This window comes from Cololabis saira, chromosome 14 (assembly GCF_033807715.1).
Source record: "Cololabis saira isolate AMF1-May2022 chromosome 14, fColSai1.1, whole genome shotgun sequence".
NCBI classification, from domain to species: Eukaryota; Metazoa; Chordata; class Actinopteri; order Beloniformes; family Belonidae; genus Cololabis; species Cololabis saira.
Genome location: NC_084600.1, coordinates 46398096 through 46418823, shown reverse-complemented (window position 1 = coordinate 46418823; position 20728 = coordinate 46398096). Strand labels below are relative to the sequence as shown.

Below are 20728 nucleotides of genomic sequence, written 5' to 3'. Positions count from 1 at the left end.
ACCTAATGAAATCTATATTTTGGTTGTTGTTAGACTCGTTTTCAGGATGAATAGTGGTTAATTCCCGTTTATGTAAATGTATTATAATTCTCTAACCTACAGTTGTCAGTAAAGTTAGTGATTAGTTTAGAACTAATCCCGTTATTTTACTTGAATTGAATGGAATTTAAATTTTATTTCGAACATGAAACAGTGAAACTTAACAATAATAATCAATAATAAATACATGTAAATAAGAAAGAAAAAAGACAAGAATATGAATAAGAACATGCATCCATTATAATTAACATGCTGGAAAAGGAACAGGAAGAAATAAAAACGTATTAAATCCTCGGCCTAAACTCATTATAATCAAAATTAATTTAATTTATACACAAAAAAATGGTAAAAATAACTAGTTTATATTTGTGTATATTTCTATAATGGAATTTAACTAGTTACAAACTCAATACCTAAATAAATAATCTTTCCCAAATGATACTTACACAGTTTCCAGCACATGTCGCCCCCTGGTGGAAGAACAGCAGCATTACAGTCAGTAGGAAAACCTGATTTAAGCAACAATGGTGAAGAAAAAGATTAGATTTGTTGTTTTAATGGATGAAAATGGACAATTCCTTCAGTTTCATTCGTTTATTGAGAAGTTTAATATAAATTGCTTTTCCAGAGAATTCCAACATATTCTAAAAGCCTTTAACTTCCTTTAATAACAGCTGATACAGAATACATTATTAATATACTCAAATGTTTCAGTCAGAATTCCAGAACTAAAACTTCATGAATTACACATTAGTGACCAGAAATTAAAAAAAAAAGCTCTAAAATGCAAATTATTTTTTGATTTGAACTCACCAGCCAAATTAAAAATGGGAACTGACAAAATAATAACTAATAAATTATGTACATTTATCAAATGGCCAATAGAAAAAATAAAAGAGATGCAATTTAAGATTTTGAACAATGTAAACCAGCTGCTGAATTTCTGCATAAAAGATTCAACTTTGTTGTAGAACATGTAGTTTAGAAGAGCCGGAAACGGTTGAGCATTTATTTGTTTTACTCTTTAATCTCATTAAAATCCTGGCAGGAAAATACAGCTGGTTAATTAACGATCTTTAGACTCCAACCAAATCTTAATTTATATGGATAATCTCCAAGAAATATATCAAACATGGTCAACATAATTATTTTACTAGGTAAATATCACATACATAAATGCAAATGGAATAACAGCAAACCCTCCATTGTACATCTGAAAAATGAATGTAAACTGTACTTAGTGTCTCTAAATCTGATGAAAAAAATGATATTTTCAAAAGTTTATATGAAACGATGTCTTTGTTTCTTAATTTTTATTAAAACACTTCCCATAGATTGTCAGTAAATGTATCTTTTTTTTTTTTGCATTCAACACCTCCAAATGTTGAATATCTGTAGATAATTGATTGCTTGGTTTCATGTGCCTTTTATTGTAAAACCCTGCAGAATTTTGTCAAAGAAGTTTGAAAAAAACTGTAAAAAAAAAAGAAAAAAAATCTTTCCCACCTTTGGAAGCAGAAGTCACGTGAGCTTTTTATATTATTATTTTTTATTATGTTTTTACTATTTTTATTATAATTTTTTATTATTTTTATTATTATTTTTAATTATTTTTAATTATTTGTATTATTATTTTTTATTAGAAGTCACGTGATCCGCTTCACCGCCAGGAGGCAGCAGAGAAACAACTGCATTAATACCAGCGAAGAAGAGAAGCCGGTGGTGCGTTCAAGAGCATCAGGTTTGGTTGTAAAGAGTATTAAAGTATTAAAGATGTTGCAAAGGTTTTTTACTTTTACAATTAAATGTAGTGATTTAATTCACTATGAATGATGTATTTAAAGAAGCTGCAACAGAAATACAACTAATCTCTGTAGAGTTTAATTCCCGAGAACAATAAACTTAATAAACCTGAGAAACGTGAACGCAGCGCGAACAAACCCGGATGTTTTAGTTCCTGCATGTTTGACCAGCGTTTAACTTACTAAGATTATAGATATAATAACGTTTATATATATTTATATATATATTTATATGATATAAAATATCCTCTACGTGTGGATAATGGCGTCTTTATTCCTGGATCTGTGAAGCTGAAACAACCAGACAGGTTTGTTACTTTAACATTATTATTATTAACATTATTATTATTGCTCTAACATTCTAACATTCTAACCCAGCACACTGCAAAAACTCAACTTCTTACCAGGAATATTTTTTTCTTATTATTATTGTCTCATTTTTAGTCAAAAATATCATTAAATAAGAGTCATTATTAGAAAAATAACTTGTTATTCAACAATTTTCACCTGTTTCAAGTAAATTTTCACTTAAAATAAGTAGAAAAATCTGCCAGTGGAACAAGATTTATCTTCTCATTACAAGCAAAAAAATCTCTTTCTTTCTTTCTTTCTTTCTTTCTTTCTTTCTTTCTTTCTTTCTTTCTTTCTTTCTTTCTTTCTTTCTTTCTTTCTTTCTTTCTTTCTTTCTTTCTTTCTTTCTTGAATCTCATTAAACTTAAAACAAGAGTCATTACCAGAAAAATAACTTATTTGACAATTTTCACCTGTTTCAAGTAAATTTTCACTTGAAATAAGTAGAAAAATCTGCCAGCGGAACAAGATTTATCTTCTCATTACATTCATTTGTTCCACTGGCAGATTTTTGTACTTATTTCAAGTGAAAATTTACTTGAAACAGGTGAAAATTGTCAAATAACAAGTAATTTTTCTGGTAATGAGTCTTGTTTTAAGTGTAATGAGATTTTTTTGACTAAAAATGAGACATTTTAACTAGAAATAAGACAAATATTCTTGTTAAGTTGAGTTTTGAGTTTTTGCAGTGCAGGATGGTTCTAGGAACTAAAACATTAACATTATGGTTCTGTTTCTGTTAAAGGTATTAGTTTATGGAACAGTTAGTTCTAGTTTAGTTTATTGTTTTGCACAGTTTTAAAGGTATACAAGAAAATATCAAATATAAATACGATACGGTGCAGGAAGAGGCAAAAAACCCTATGGGTTTATTTGAAACCTCCACTTTTATTAATATTTCACATGTTATAAAGAACAAGATTAACATACAAAAACAAAAAGTATAACTACACAAAAGTGATGGCAAGATAATAATGCAATATATGGATAATAATAAAGAATAAAGACAAAAAACATAAGTGTGTGTGAGTGTGAGGGATATTGTTTTTACAACTTTACAACTATTGATTCCTGAGCAAATAAGACTAACACACTGCAAAAACTCAAAATCTGACCAGGAATATTTGTCTTATTTCTAGTTTAAATGGCTCATTTTTAGTTAAAAAATCTCATTACACTTAAAACAAGAGTCATTACCAGAAAAATAACAATTTTCACCTGTTTCAAGTAAATTTTCACTTGAAATAAGTAGAAAAATCTGCCAGTGGAACAAGATTTATCTTCTTATTACAAGCAAAATAATCTTGTTCCACTGGCAGATTTTTCTACTTATTTCAAGTGAAAATCTACTTGAAACAGGTGAAAATTGTTGTTTTTTCCAGTGATGAGTCTTGTTTTAAGTGGAATGAGATTTTTTTTTACTAAAATGAGCCATTTTAACTAGAAATAAGACAAATATTCCTGGTAAGATGTTGAGTTTTTGCAGTGTATGGTTGTGTTTCTGTAAAATGTATCAGTTTATGGAACAATCTGGATACAGACGCTAAAGAATGCAAAACAAACATTACATTTAAAAGAATAATAAAAGCCAGTTTGATGAAGAAATATCATGATTATTGTTAAGTTAGGTGGCTTTTCTTTTTCTCTCTCTCTTTTTAGCACCATTGTCTTTTTTCTTTCTTTGAATCAAAAAGGAATACGGCTATCTGTGTTTGACGACTGATATTTTGTGTTATTTTATAACTTTGTAGTAGTTTTGGTTTTTATTTTTTTATTACGTTTATTAGAAAGTGTTTTATTAAATTGCGTAATTTGTTTTTATTATTATTATTATTATTATTATTATTATTATTTTATTTATTTATTTTTTTTGTTTTTACTTTGTCTACATATATATTAATCGTCAATACCATGTTGGTAAAAACCTATGGCGCATATATATATATATATATATATATATATATATATATATATATATATATATATATATATATTTTTTTTTAATTTATTTATTTAAAAAAAAAAAAATTATATATTTTTTATTATTACATTAATTGAAAATTGGATTGGAATCAAAAAAGAATACAACTATCTGTGTTTGACGACAGATATTTTGTGTTATTTTATAACTTTATTGTAGTTTTGTTTTTGTTTTTTATTATTACATTAGCGTCTCCTACGCTAACATTAGCCTCTCCTACGCTAACATTAGCGTGTCCTACGCTAACATTATCCTCTCCTATGCTAACATTAGCGTGTCCTATGCTAACATTAGCCTCTCCTATGCTAACATTAGCGTGTACTATGCTAACATTAGCCTCTCCTATGCTAATATTAGCCTCTCCTACGCTAACATTAGCGTGTCCTACGCTAACATTATCCTCTCCTATGCTAACATTAGCGTGTCCTATGCTAACATTAGCCTCTCCTACGCTAACATTAGCCTCTCCTATGCTAACATTAGTGTGTACTATGCTAACATTAGCCTCTCCTATGCTAACATTAGCCTGTCCTATGCTAACATTAGCCTCTCCTACGCTAGCAGGATGGTTCCGGGCTCCTACCCCTTCGTGGAGGACAGCTTCAGCCGGTTCCCGTCCCAGAGTAATGTGTACGGGCTGTGCCAGGCGGGCGAGCAGGAGCTGCTAGCGGCTACGCTAAAGGGGAAGGTGGTTTGTTTCCGGTACCAGGAGCTGCAGCACAAGGTCCGGCCGGTGGCGCGGGAGGTGCAGTTCACCTACATCCCAGGTAACACACACACACACACACACACACACACACACACACACTAGGTAAACACTAATGGGAGATATTTTACCGTTCACGATAAACCGTCAAAAAAATTCCCCACGGTAAGAATTTGTATCTCGCGGTAAAAACGATAAAGGAAGGAAGGAAGGAAAGAAATGAGCCTGAAAGAAAGAAAGAAAGAAAGAAAGAAATGAGCCAGAAAGAAAGAAAGAAAGAAAGAAAGAAAGAAAGAAATGAGCCAGAAAGAAAGAAAGAAAGAAAGAAAGAAAGAAAGAAAGAAAGAAAGAAAGAAAGAAAGAAAGAAAGAAAGAAAGAAAGAAAGAAATGAGCCTGAAAGAAAGAAAGAAAGAAAGAAAGAAAGAAAGAAAGAAAGAAAGAAAGAAAGAAAGAAAGAAATGAGCCTGAAAGAAAGAAAGAAAGAGAGACACACACACACCAGGCAAACTGGATTTGTCCCGTTACCATTGTTTTCACACCGAGTATTTTAATTTGTGTACTCTCCGATACAAAGTACCGATACGATACTTCTACCACAAAAATAACTAAAGGCTAAAAATGTAATGAATTGGAAGACAGGTTTTATTCACAACAGATAAATTCAATAAAAATAAATAAAATGAGTAGAATAACTATCTTAAACAAAAAATAACCTTTCTGTGTAAATAAAAAGTCTCCACACCGGCACCGTCTTCACATAAAAAATATCAAACACATACCGTATCGGCCCAAATTACCCTGATTATAAGACGACTCTCTTTTTCAAGATTCAAGTTTGAGAAAAAGACTTTTTGAACACCAAATTCAATTTTTATATAGAAAATAATTACAGTACATCCGTTACACCGTATTTCACAGCTGCTTTGCAATTGTTTGAAGACTCTGCATCATTTATCACCATCTGTTGGGACTCAGCCGGCTGGGCTTTAAGTCTCGCTGGGAGCACTAGCCCCCGGCCAGTCTTGTTTTAACTGTAATGAGATTTTTTTTACTAAAAATGAGAGATTTTAACTAGAAATAAAACTAATATTCCTGGTATCAGTATCGGTATCGGTATCGGGGCGTCCCTAGTTGCAGGTGTGTGTTCTGTTTCGGTGATTAGTTAAATATGTCTCTCCTTCATAGTTGATGCAGAGATCGTTTCCATCGACGCCTTCAACAAATCTCCCCCTAAACGAGGCCTGGTGGTGGGAATCACCTTCATTAAGGTACGATCAATATGTCATGGTTTGTGTAAAACTCACTGTTAGCAACATTCTGCAGGATTGTAATTTGTTTCTGCAGGATTGTAATTATGTGCTGGTTTTTCTCCTGCAGGATTCCGGTGATAAAGCGACTCCCTTCCTGAACATTTACTGTGACTACGAGCCGGGATCAGAGTTTAACCTGGAATCAATCGCACGTGAGTGAAACGTCTGCAGGTGGAGACGATGAAACGTCTGCAGGTGGAGACGATGAAACGTCTGCAGGTGGAGACGATGAAACGTCTGCAGGTGGAGGATCCAAACCTCCTCACATGTTGATGCTTCTTGTTTGTGTGAACAGAAAGTTGTCTGAACCTGGAGCTGCAGTTCACTCCCTTCCAGCTTTATCACAACGAGTAAGTTACTTCCATCAGTCATAAATGCTTCCAGCTCTGATTCCCTGATTCCCTGATTCCCTGATTCCCTGATTCCCTGATTCCCTGATTCTCCGATTCTCTGATTCTCTGATTCCCTGATTATCAGATTCCCTGATTATCAGGTTCCCTGATTCCCTGATTCCCTGATTCCCTGATTCTCCGATTCTCTGATTCTCAGATTCCCTGATTATCAGATTCCCTGATTCTCTGATTCCCTGATTATAAGATTCCCTGATTCCCCGATTCCCAGATTCTCCGATACCCTGATTATCCGATTCTCCTCCCGACTCTCCGATTCCCTGATTCCCCGATTCTCCGATTCCCCCATTCTCTGATTCTCTGATTCCCTGATTATCCGATTCTCTGATTCTCCGATTCCCCGATTCCCCCATTCTCCGATTCTCCGATTCCCAGATTCCCCCATTCCCCCATTCTTCCATTCTCCGACTCCCCGATTCTCCGATTCCTCGATTCTCTGATTCTCTGACTACCGGATTCCCTGATTCCCCGATTCTCCGATTCTCCGATTCCCAGATTCCCCCATTCTTCCATTCTCTGATTCCCCGATTCCCCTATTCTCCGATTCCCCGATCCCCCGATTCTCCGATTCCCTGATGCTCCGATTCCCCGATTCTCCGATTCTCCGATTCTCCGATTCCCCGATTCTCCGATGCTCCGATGCTCCGATGCTCCGATTCTCCGATTCTCTGATTCTCCGACTCCCTGACTCCCTGATTCTCCGATTCCCCGATTCTCCGATTCCCCGATTCTCCGATGCTCCGATTCTCCGATTCTCCGATTCCCCGATTCTCCGATTCTCCGATTCCCCGATTCTCCGATTCTCCGATTCCCGGATTCTCCGATTCCCCCATTCTCCGATTCTCCGATTCTCCGATTCCCCGATTCTCCGACTCCCCGATTCTCCGATTCCCCGATTCTCCGATTCTCCGAATCTCTGACTCCCTGATTCTCCGATTCTCAGATTCCCCGATTCTCCGATTCCCCGATTCCCCGATTCTCCGATTCCCTGATGCTCCGATTCCCCGATTCTCCGATTCTCCGATTCTCCGATTCTCCGATTCTCCGATGCTCCGATTCTCCGATTCTCCGATTCCCCGATTCTCCGACTCCCTGACTCCCTGATTCTCCGATTCTCAGATTCCCCCATTCCCCGATTCTCTGATTCTCCGATTCTCCGATTCCCCGATTCCCCGATTCTCCGATTCTCCGATTCCCCGATTCCCCGATTCTCCGATTCTCCGATTCCCCGATTCTCCGACTCCCCGATTCTCCGATTCCCCGATTCTCCGATTCTCCGAATCTCTGACTCCCTGATTCCCCGATTCTCCGATTCCCCGATTCTCCGACTCCCTGATTCGCTGATTCTCCGATTCTCTGATTCCCCGATTCCCCGATTCTCTGACTACCTGATTCCCTGATTCTCTTATTCTCCGATTCCCCGATTCCCCGATTCTCCGATTCTCCGATTCCCTGATTCGCTGATTCGCTGATTCTCCGATTCTCTGATTCCCCGATTCCCCGATTCTCTGACTACCTGATTCCCCGATTCCCTGATTCTCCGATTCTCCGATTCTCCGATTCCCTGATTCTCTTATTCTCCGATTCCCCGATTCCCCGATTCTCCGATTCTCCGATTCCCTGATTCCCCGATTCCCCGATTCTCCGACTCCCCGACTCCCCGACTCCCCGATTCCCCGATTCCTCCGATTCCTCGATTCCCTGACTTCCTGATTATCCGATTCTCCGATTCTCCTCCCGATTCCCCCATTCCCCGATTCCCCGATTCTCCCATTCCCCGATTCCCCGATTCTCCCATTCCCTGATTCTCTGATTCTCCGATTCCCCGATTCCCCGATTCTCCCATTCCCTGATTCTCTGATTCCCTGATTCTCTGATTCTCCGATTCCCCGATTCTCCGATTCCCTGATTCTCTGATTCTCTGATTCCCTGATTCTTTGATTAATCATGATTCTCCTCTACCAGAGTCCAGCTGGCTGACGGAGTCAGGGAGACGGTGTTTCTGCTCAGTGGACACGACCAGAGGATCCACCTGTACAAGGAGGTCAGAGGTCACGGTTCAGTCTCAGCTGGAGATACTGTCTAATCAATACTGTTATTAATCAATACTGTCTACTAATCAATACTGTCTACTAATCGATATTGTCCCTTAATCAATACTGTCTTCTAATCAGTCTATTAATCAATACTGTCTACTAATCAATACTGTCTACTAATCAGTCTTCTAATCAATACTGTCTATTAATCCATACTGTCTACTAATCAATACTGTCTATTAATCAATACTGTCTATTAATCCATACTGTCTACTAATCAATAGTGTCTATTAATCAATACTGTCTATTAAAGGGAAAGTTCGTTTTTTACAACCTGGACCTTATTTCTGGCATTTTTATGGTCGTATACTCACCCAGAGGTGTTTGGTGTCATTTGGAGTCCTTCAGAAGATATTAGGGTTTTTTTTGCGAGCCTCTTCTCCATATAACGGTAGTGAACGGGGCACAGCGGGACACAGACGATGCAGCGTCTAAATAACACATGATTGCCGCGAAACTCGTTCATTTCTTTTATGAATCACTAGATCTGCTTCCAGGACCTGTTGTAACATTGTGGCGCTGTCTGTGTATTAAATAAAATAAATAAATCCGTTTGTAAACAAGACCTCTGAACTCATGATGTCATCTCTGTGCGACTCTGTCCTCCGTTCAGTGAGCCCTTCAGCCGTAACTCCGGCTCAAAACGGTAAGGACGTCCATCATATTCAAAGTCGTCGTCCACAACCTCAGAATTTGACAAATATTCAGACATGTTTCAAATAACTAACAGTAAACTAACAGTAGTGAACTCCAGCTGTACACAGAGCTGTGTCTGGGACGCGCGCACAGAGATGACGTCATGAGTTCAGAGGTCTTGTTTACAAACTGATTTGTTTAATACACAGACAGCCCCGGATGTAGACAACAGGTCCTGGAAGCAGATCTAGTGATTCATAAAAGAAATGAAGAGTTTCGCGGCAATCATGTGTTATTTAGACGCTGCATCGTCTGTGTCCCGCGAGTGCCCTATGCGCTACCGTTATATGGAGAAGAGGCTCGCAAAAAACTCCTAATATCTTCCGAAGGACTCCAAATGACACCAAACACCTCTGGGTGAGTATACGACCATAAAAAATGCCAGAAATAAGGTCCAGGTTGTAAAAAACCGAACTTTCCCTTTAATCTGTATAACCGGCTAGGTTAGGTTACGCTAGGTTAGGCTAGGTTAGGCAAGGCTATTATCCCCGAGGGGCAATTCAAGGACAACTAAGCAGCAATAAAAGTACAGTAAATCCGCTCAGCTGCCGGCCGGTCGACCACAACGAGCAGCGACCCAAACCGGAACAAGGGTGACATTGGGGGTGGGGGAGGGAAAGGCATCTCCACACTGTGTTTAAGTACACAGTGAGAAAGTACACACCTCAGCACAGGAAGCAACATGACAAATTTAACATCATCATCACAAGACTCATAGCCAGGAAGGCGTTGAGTTGAGGGAGGTGTTTATCAGTAAGTGTGTGTGAGCGATGAGTCCGTGAACTTCGCTCAGAGCTGCTCTCAGCCAATGTCCTTGATGTTATCAGACGGCTCGGTCAGTTCTGATCCAGGTCCACAGATGTTCCTGAGAGGGGAGGGTTAGTGGGGGCAGAGTCACCTTGTTTACATTCCACCAGGGAGATTGTGATTGGAGCAGCGGGCCAAGCTGCTCTGTCACGGTCAGATTATAGGATCAATAATTATATTGAAAAGTTTAGGCTAGGTTAGGCTAGGTTAGGCTAGCCTAGACTGGGCTAGGTTAGGCTAGGCTAGGTTTGGCTAGGCTGGGCTAGGCTAGGTTAGCCTAGGCTGGGCTAGGTTAGACTAGACTAGGCTAGGTTAGCCTAGACTGGGCTAGGTTAGGCTAGGCTAGGCAGAGAGACCATGACCGGGCAGGGTTTGCCGCCTTGTAATTGGCGCCGTGACATCACCGCCCTGACTCCTCCCCTCTCCTCTGACTCCGCCTCTTTACCCAGAATGCCTCTCTTTACCCAGAATGCCTCTCTTTACCCAGAATGCCTCTCTTTACCCAGAATGCCTCTCTTTACCCAGAATGCCTCTCTTTACCCAGAATGCCTCTCTTATCCCAGAATGCCTCTCTTTACCCAGAATGCCTCTCTGCACCAGTTTGAGGAGCTGCCGGTGGAGAAACTGTTCCCGGAGCTGCAGCAGCTGCCCAGCAAGTGAGTGTCTCCGGGGGGGACAGAGGTCGGGGGTCAGGGGTCAGGGGGGTCCAGGTGGACGTATTAACATGTATGTCCCCCCCATGTCCCCCCCTGTCCCCCATGCCCTCCCCCTTCCCCCCCAGCGTGCTGTGGCTGGACATGCTAACGACCACCGGGGGACGGAGACTCTCGGCCTTCGGCTGCCAGAACGGACGAATCGGACTGAACCTGGTGGACCAGACGGGACCGGGTAGGACATACCGGGGGGACATGGGGGGGACTGGACCTGGATTATTGATCGTATTGATCCTTGTTTCCTGGATCATTGATCGTATTGATCCTTGTTTCCTGGATCATTGATCGTATTGATCCTTGTTACCTGGATTATTGATCGTATTGATCCTTGTTTCCTGGATTATTGATCGTATTGATCCTTGTTTCCTGGATCATTGATCGTATTGATCCTTGTTTCCTGGATTATTGATCGTATTGATCATATTTGATCGTATTGATCCTGGTTTACTGGATTATTGATCGTATTGATCCTTGTTTCCTGGATTATTGATCGTATTGATCCTTGTTTCCTGGATCATTGATCGTATTGATCCTTGTTTCCTGGATTATTGATCGTATTGATCATATTTGATCATATTGATCCTGGTTTACTGGATTATTGATCGTATTGATCCTTGTTTCCTGGATTATTGATCGTATTGATCCTCTTTTCCTGTAGTTGTGCTGCAGAGCTGGAAGATCCAGTTCGACAGTCCGATCTCCAGAGTTCTGCTGTTCCCTCTGAACCACCAGACCAGAACCAGAACCAGCACCAGCCGGGGGGACGAGGACGGTAGGTCTGGGGGTAGGACTGGTACCGGTGTTGGACTGGACCAGTGTTGGGTTTAACTGGTACCGGTGTTGGGTTTAACTGGTACCGGTGTTGGGTTTAACTGGTACCTGTGTTGGGTTTAACTGGTACCTGTGTTGGGTTTAACTGGTACCGGTGTTGGGTTTAACTGGTACCGGTGTTGGGTTTAACTGGTACCGGTGTTGGGTTTAACTGGTACCTGTGTTGGGTTTAACTGGTACCGGTGTTGTTCATTTCTGTGAGAACCAACGAACGAACCAACGAACCAAAGATGGAACCAACGAACAAACAAACCAAAGAAGAAACCAAAAAACAAACAAAAACCAACTCTCAAAGTGCACAATAAAAAAATTAATCTTCTCACTTCTCACCTGAACTGAATTTGAACCAGTTTAAAGTGAAAATGGTGAACTATGAATGTGAACTATTCATTTTTTAACCATGTGAACTGAATTTGAACTAGTTCTTGATAAGTAGGAACTTGGACAACCCTGACTGACTGGTCCTGGTTCTCTGTCTCTTCCTTCAGGTTTGGATCTGCAGCGTCTGAACCTGCTGGTCTGCAGCACCATCGAGGTGGCCGTCGTCTACAGGTGAGAACGGTCGGTAGCATCGTTCACGTTCCCCGCGCCGCTAGCTGCTCCAGCTAACGGTTCTGTCTCAGGGACGTCCTCCAGCTGGGCCTATCACGTCCCTGCGTCCTCCCCTGACCTCATGTTCAATTCAATTTTACTTATATAGCGTCTATTCCAACATAGTAGTCTCCAGGATGTTTCCAGAACCAGAACCAGAACATAAACCCCCGAGCAGTTATTACACAAACAATGGCAGGTAAAAACTCCCCTAATGGGAGAAAAACCTTAAGCCAAACAGTGGCAAGGAAAAACTCCCCTTTAGGAGGGAAGAAACCTGGACCAGGCTCATAAGGGGGGACCCTCCTGCCGAAGACCAGACTGGGGGGTCGGGGACGTCAGCAGCACAGCAGGCAGGTGGAAGCAGCAGCTCCTGAAGCTCCGGCCCGATCATCAGTCCCAGGTTGGGGTTCAGGGTCGGGGAAAGGTTGAGAAGGGGCAGGGCCAGGGAGAGGAGTCTTGATGGACAAACCTCTCCCCCGCCTGCCCGGGCCGTCACCCTGACCGGGCCGTCACCCTGACCCGTTACCCTGACCGGGCCATTACCCTGACCGGGCCGTTACCCTGACCCGTTACCCTGACCGGGCCGTCACCCTGACCGGGCCGTTACCCTGACCCGTTACCCTGACCGTTACCCTGACCGGGCCGTTACCCTGACCCGTTACCCTGACCGGGCCGTCACCCTGACCGGGCCGTTACCCTGACCCGTTACCCTGACCGTTACCCTGACCGGGCCGTTACCCTGACCGCGCCGTTACCCTGACCGGGCCGTTACCCTGACCCGTTACCCTGACCGGGCCGTTACCCTGACCGGGTCGTTACCCTGACCGGGCCGTCACCCTGCCCCTCTCACTCCCACGCTGCAGGATCCGGTGTTGTGCATTCAGAGATGCTCTTCACCACCGGCAGAGGATGCTGGACCATGTACAAAAGAGAAAAAAGGGAGGAGAAGGGGGGGCAGCACAAGAAACTACAGGAACGATGGACAAAAACGATAGCTATGAGATATTTATAATAAATAAAAATGGAAATGGAGAAGAGAGGAAGGGAAGAGGAGAGGAGAAGAAGGGTGAGAGGCACCGCCCAGTGGATCATGTCGGTCCCCCCTGCAGCATAAGCCTATAGCAGCATATCTACCACCAAGCTATATTTACCTCCTCTGACCCCTGACCTCTGTCCCCCACCAGGGACGTCCTCCCCCTGACCTCTGACCTCTGTCCCCCACCAGGGACGTCCTCCCCCTGACCTCTGACCTCTGTCCCCACCAGGGACGTCCCCCCCCTGACCTCTGACCTCTGTCCCCACCAGGGACGTCCTCCCCCTGACTTTTGACCTCTGACCTCTGTCCCCACCAGGGACGTCCTCCCCCTGACCTCTGACCTCTGTCCCCACCAGGGACGTCCTCCCCCTGACCTTTGACCTCTGTCCCCACCAGGGACGTCCTCCCCCTGACCTTTGACCTCTGACCTCTGTCCCCACCAGGGACGTCCTCCCCCTGACCTCTGACCTCTGTCCCCCCCACCAGGGACGTCCTCCCCTGACCCCTGACCTCTGACCTCTGTCCCCCCCACCAGGGACGTCCCCCCCTGACCTTTGACCTCTGACCTCTGTCCCCACCAGGGACGTCCCCCCCTGACCTCTGTCCCCCCCACCAGGGACGTCCCCCCCTGACCTCTGACCTCTGTCCCCCCCACCAGGGACGTCCCCCCCTGACCTTTTACCTCTGTCCCCCCCACCAGGGACGTCCCCCCCCTGACCTCTGACCTCTGTCCCCCCCACCAGGGACGTCCTCCCCCTGACCTTTTACCTCTGTCCCCACCAGGGACGTCCCCCCCTGACCTCTGACCTCTGTCCCCCCCACCAGGGACGTCCTCCCCCTGACCTTTTACCTCTGTCCCCACCAGGGACGTCCCCCCCTGACCTCTGACCTCTGTCCCCCCCACCAGGGACGTCCCCCCCTGACCTCTGACCTCTGTCCCCCACCAGGGACGTCCTCCCCCTGACCTCTGACCTCTGTCCCCACCAGGGACGTCCTCCCCCTGACCTTTGACCTCTGACCTCTGTCCCCCCCACCAGGGACGTCCTCCCCCTGACCTTTGACCTCTGACCTCTGTCCCCACCAGGGACGTCCTCCAGGCCGGTCTGTCCCGTCCCTCGTGTCTCCCCGGCAGCGACCAATGGGACGCTCTGCTCTGTTCCCTCGTCATCGACCTGGACTTTGACGGACAGAAGGAGGTTCTGCTGGGGACGTACGGACAGGTGAACACATGAATGATGAACACATGAATGATGAACACATGAACATACGGACAGGTGATGAACACATGAATGATGAACACATGAATGATGAACACATGAATGATGAACACATGAATGATGAACACATGAATGATGAATACATGAATGATGAACACATGAACCTACGGACAGGTGATGAACACATGAATGATGAACACATGAATCTGTTAAATATGGGCAGGTGATGAACACATGAATGATGAACACATGAACATACGGACAGGTGATGAACACATGAATGATGAACACATGAATCTGTTAAATATGGGCAGGTGATGAACACATGAATGATGAACACATGAACATACGGACAGGTGATGAACACATGAATGATGAACACATGAACATACGGACAGGTGATGAACACATGAATGATGAACACATGAATCTGTTAAATATGGGCAGGTGATGAACACATGAATGATGAACACATGAACATACGGACATGTGATGAACACATGAATGATGAACACATGAATCTGTTAAATATGGGCAGGTGATGAACACATGAATGATGAACACATGAACATAGGGACAGGTGATGAACACATGAATGATGAACACATGAACATACGGACAGGTGATGAACACATGAATGATGAACACATGAATGATGAACACATGAATCTGTTAAATATGGGCAGGTGATGAACACATGAATGATGAACACATGAACATACGGACAGGTGATGAACACATGAATGATGAACACATGAATGATGAACACATGTCTCTCCGTGCAGGAGCTGCTCTGCTACAAGTTCCAGCCCGGCAGCGTTGGCGAGCCGGACGGGCAGCTACCGGCTAGCGGCGGCGCTAGCGGCGGCGGCGACAGCGTGGACCCGGACGGGCAGTTCCAGCTGCAGTGGAGGCGGAGCTTCAAGAGTCCTCTGCTGTCCGTCACCTACCTGGACCTGACCGGGGACGGGCTCAGGGAGCTAGCCGTGCTAACGCTAAAGGGGCTGCACATCCTGCAGGTGAGACGGAGGTTCTGGTTCACGGTGGAGCCACGTCACAGTCAGAATCAACTTTATTAGCTGAGTTACGATGTTAAAACTCAACATCTTAACAAGAATATTTGTCTTATTTCTAGTTAAAATGTCTAATTTTAGTCAAAAAAATCTCATTACACTTAAAACAAGACTCATCACTGGAAAAAAAACAATTTTCACCTGTTTCAAGTAAATTTTCACTTGAAATAAGTAGAAAAATCTGCCAGTGGAACAAGATTTTTCTACTTATTTCAAGTAAAAATTTACTTGAAACAGGTGAAAATTGTAATATAAGTTATTTTTCTGTTAATGAGTCTTGTTTTAAGTGTAATGAGATTTTTTGACTAAAAATGAGACATTTTAACTAGAAATAAGACAAATATTCTTGTTAATATTGTGAGTTTTTGCAGTGCAGAACACTGCAAAAACTGGCGACCGTTCTTCACGGCGCCATCTTGGAGACGGGATGATTCTGGGATGGAGGAGGAAAGAAGGTTCTTCACACCGTGTATAAATACACAGTATGTGTGTATATGTGTATAAATACACTGTGTGAAAATGCAAAAAACACGTCAGCACAGAAAAGCAATTACTCATAACAATCTAGTGGGAGCAGAGCGTCTTGTTTTTATTCCTCCAGGTTGTGACTAACCCGTCCTGCTAGCTGCTCTGCTAACGTCACTAACCTGTCCTGCTAGCTGCTCTGCTAACGTCACTAACCCGTCCTGCTAGCTGCTCTGCTAACGTCACTAACCTGTCCTGCTAGCTGCTCTGCTAACGTCACTAACCCGTCCTGCAAGCTGCTCTGCTAACGTCACTAACCCGTCCTGCTAGCTGCTCTGCTAACGTCACTAACCCATCCTGCTAGCTGCTCTGCTAATGTCACTAACCCGTCCTGCTAGCTGCTCTGCTAACGTCACTAACCCTAACCTGCTAGCTGCTCTGCTAACGTCACTAACCCATCCTGCTAGCTGCTCTGCTAACGTCACTAACCCGTCCTGCTAGCTGCTCTGCTAATGTCACTAACCCGTCCTGCTAGCTGCTCTGCTAACGTCACTAACCCGTCCTGCTAGCTGCTCTGCTAACGTCACTAACCCGTCCTGCTAGCTGCTCTGCTAACGTCACTAACCCATCCTGCTAGCTGCTCTGCTAACGTCACTAACCCGTCCTGCTAGCTGCTCTGCTAACGTCACTAACCCTAACCTGCTAGCTGCTCTGCTAACGTCACTAACCCTAACCTGCTAGCTGCTCTGCTAACATCACTAACCCGTCCTGCTAGCTGCTCTGCTAACATCACTAACCCGTCCTGCTAGCTGCTCTGCTAACGTCACTAACCCATCCTGCTAGCTGCTCTGCTAACGTCACTAACCCGTCCTGCTAGCTGCTCTGCTAACGTCACTAACCCGTCCTGCTAGCTGCTCTGCTAACGTCACTAACCCGTCCTGCTAGCTGCTCTGCTAACGTCACTAACCCGTCCTGCTAGCTGCTCTGCTAACATCACTAACCCGTCCTGCTAGCTGCTCTGCTAACATCACTAACCCTAACCTGCTAGCTGCTCTGCTAACGTCACTAAACCATCCTGCTAGCTGCTCTGCTAACGTCACTAACCCGTCCTGCTAGCTGCTCTGCTAACGTCACGAAACCGTCCTGCTAGCTGCTCTGCTAACCTCACTAACCCGTCCTGCTAGCTGCTCTGCTAACGTCACTAACCCATCCTGCTAGCTGCTCTGCTAACGTCACTAACCCGTCCTGCTAGCTGCTCTGCTAACGTCACTAACCCGTCCTGCTAGCTGCTCTGCTAACCTCACTAACCCGTCCTGCTAGCTGCTCTGCTAATGTCACTAACCCGTCCTGCTAGCTGCTCTGCTAACCTCACTAACCCGTCCTGCTAGCTGCTCTGCTAACGTCAGGTTGTAGAATCAACTATTGCATTTGGGTCAGACTCCAGTAATGATCCGTCTGCCTTCAGTTTTTTGTGCAAAAAATTACCATGAAAGTTAAATTAGACCTTCAACATGACCTTGAAATAGGACATTTATCGCAGGATTGAATTCCTAGCACTAAAAAAGTAGAGAAAGTGACAATATACAACAATCTAGGACTAAGAGAAGCTGAAATTTGACCTTTGGAGACATTTAGAATTTTCTGCAAACCGGCCACTAGGGGGTGTCACCATTTGTCCATAACTAACATGCCAAATATCCAACACTTGTCACCAAGTGCAGGATCTTTATGATTGTTGACAGATTCCCTCCAGCTATTCTGGGGTTTTAAAAGAGAGTACTGTATTGTCCTGAATATAAGACGGTGTTTTTTGCATTGAAATAAGACTGAAAAAGTGGGGGTCGTCTTACATTCGGGGTCTAGACGTTATACCCATTCACAACACTAGATGGCGCCAGATACCTTTAAAGCGAATGCTGAACTTAACTCCCCAGGCCAAAGTTAACCCCTGTCACGAAGAATAAAAATAAAAAATAGTATGTAGAAAGAAAAGAGAAGAAAATAAGAGAAGAGATAACAGAAAGTGGAGAAACGTAGCGACAACCTGGAGAAAAGAGGGTGGAAGTTCGGCAGGTGAACCGGCAGCTGAGGAGAAGTTATGATGCAAACTTCAAGATAATGATTTGAATGAGGCAAAATAACATGCTTTTTCTCTCCAATATATTGTTATAATAATTTGTTTCAGATGTACTGTCATTATTTTCTGTATGAAAATTGAATTTGGTTTTCAAAAAGTCTTTCTTCGAACTTGAGTCTTGAAAAAGAGGGTCGTCTTATAATCGGGACAATACGGTACATATGTAGCAGAGAGGAGGAGTCTCTCCTCTGGTGTGGCTGTGATGGACATTTCTGTCCTGATCTGAGCTGGTTTACGTCTCTGTCTCTCCAACATTGTTGTTGTTGTTGTTGTTTCTCTCTAACGTTGTTGTTGTTGTTGTTTCTCCAGCACAGTCTCTCCTGCACGGCTGATCTGGTTCTGGAGAGACTGAAGGTTCGGACCGCCGGGACGGAGGAGACGGAGCTGAGACACGCTAACTAGCCGTTAGCTCCCACCGCTAATCAGCCGTTAGCTCCCACCGCTAACAGGCCGTTAGCTCCCACCGCTAACAGGCCGTTAGCTCCCACCGCTAACAGACTGTTAGCTCCCACCGCTAATGAGCCGTTAGCTCCCACTGCTAACGGGCCGTTAGCTCCCACCGCTAACGAGCCGTTATCTCCCATCATCATGCCGGCTGTGATGCTAACATGCTAACTTCCAACCAGCTGCAGAGCTGATGTTTTCAGTTGCTGAAGATGAAACTGAAGAGAGAACAATGTTCTCGAGTGTTTCCACAGAAGAAGAAGAAGAGACGTTAGCAACGCTATCGGTTCGGTCGTAGTCCGAGTCTCTTTGACCTCCAGCATTTTAAAGTAATAAATGTTTTACTTCCTGTATGTGAAATCTGAAATTAAAGTGAGTTTAACTTTAATCAGATGTTGGTGTTTCATTTCAGATTCCTGATTGTGGTAAATAAAGTAAAATCATTAAGTTCAAGTTTGATGAACCTGCGTAGGATTCAAACTAAAAGTTCACGTAAACTCAAAAGCCGAAAATGTTGTGAGCACAAAAAGATCCTGATTTATAAAACCGTGTGCACGCAATGTTCTCTTTATAAATCACAGTCAGCTGGAAGGTTGAAGGTGAATTCTCCTGATATCCCACCCTCTACACGCCCACTTTCTACCATGAATGGTCAATGCAAAGTAGTTCATGACTGTATTTGCATATAAACCATAAATCAGCTCTCGAGTTCTCATCCCGAAACTTTTGGAGCAAATTTCTTAACAGGCGTAGCTACAACTGTTAGATTTAATCTATTAAACATTTATTTTCCTAAATGATTTATTTCAGCCAGTGGTAATTCTCCACAGAGCTGCAGGTTTCTCCCCAGGACGACTGAGCCCAGGTTGGGGATCTTAACGGTTACTTTTACGCCTGAAAAAATACTAAAATTTAATAAAGTGGCATATTAACAGCTCTACAGCTGAAATTAAAACAGCTTTTAGCTCTGGGTTTCCTCATATGGAGTGACGTTTGTGCAAACGTAACTACGCAGTCGCTTACGTACCCGAACGTAAACCACGCAGTGACGTAGCAACTAAATCTAGTGGTGGTGCTGAAAGTAGGGGTAGTGGGAGTTTTGGGACTGACCTGGGAAGATTTAGGGCCCTGAAATCTGTGGCTTCTTTTTTAGGGCTAGTTGTAGAAAGTAGGGGGAGTATTGGGCCTTAGTGTGTGTGTAACTGCTCTCCACAGCCAGCAGGGGGAGTCAGAGTGTGTGTGTGTGTGTGTGTGTGTGTGTGTGTGTGTGTGTGTGTGTGTGCGTGTGCGTGTGCGTGTGCGCGCGTGTGTGTGTGTGTGTGTGTGTAACTGCTCTCCACAGCCAGCAGGGGGAGTCAGAGAGTTTCTCCACCCTAACGAACCCTGGTATAAATCTGTTTCTAATCACAAATATAACCTTGTTTTCTCCCTCTGATATGAACCTTCTCTGTTTCATTAAGAGTTTTAAAGCTCAGTGAGTTGTTTTATATGTGGACGCTGAGTAACAAAATATCCATATGAAGGACAAATATATCGGTCCGGTTACGTCCCCGTTTAACTGATCAACAACAACATTTATCAGACTTAACAAGGTTATAATGTGATTTTCTCTCCATTAAAAACAACAAAACACCAATAAAAATCTACTTTATAGGTATTTCATGTACTTGTGTCTCTAGATCAGAACAATCAGAACAAAAACAGAGCAGGGAAAAAAACCCGCTTGGAATTCTGATTAGTTTTTTTATGTCAAGTTTTAGACCCCGTCCACACGTAGCCGGATATCTGCGGATATCTGCTAAACCGGAGATATTTTCCTCCGTTTTGACCTGTCATCCACACGAAAACGCAAATAAACGAAGGTTTAAAAAAACTCCGGGCAAAGTGAAGATTTTTGAAAACTCCGTTTATGTAGATGCGTGTGGACACACATAACCGGAGATTTGCGTTTTCGAAACGTCACATTATCCGCCAAAACAACAACAAATCTGCTCTGACGTCATACAGCGACCGTTGTAA

At 43.4% G+C, this 20728-nt stretch overlaps 2 protein-coding genes across 3 annotated transcripts in view; one reads left to right on the top strand and one right to left on the bottom strand.

The window, feature by feature from the left end:
* The window catches only part of LOC133460143 (RNA-binding protein Nova-1-like), a 434537-nt gene that overhangs the window by 374756 nt on the left and 39053 nt on the right, over positions 1-20728 (bottom strand). The gene's annotated exons all lie outside the window — the stretch shown is intronic.
* On the top strand, positions 1973-19097 carry kptn (kaptin (actin binding protein)). Of its 2 annotated transcripts, none has more exons than XM_061740693.1 (13): positions 1973-2149; positions 4738-4940; positions 6066-6148; positions 6258-6342; positions 6486-6540; positions 8566-8644; positions 10782-10855; positions 10981-11087; positions 11571-11684; positions 12232-12295; positions 14458-14593; positions 15376-15609; positions 18575-19097. In XM_061740693.1, the coding sequence occupies exons 2-13, from the start codon at positions 4739-4741 to the stop codon at positions 18665-18667; spliced, it is 1326 nt and encodes a 441-aa protein (XP_061596677.1). In that variant the 5' UTR covers positions 1973-2149; position 4738; the 3' UTR covers positions 18668-19097. The 2 variants fall into 2 exon arrangements, with proteins under 2 accessions (XP_061596677.1, XP_061596676.1); XM_061740692.1 differs by having other exon boundaries at positions 4735-4940.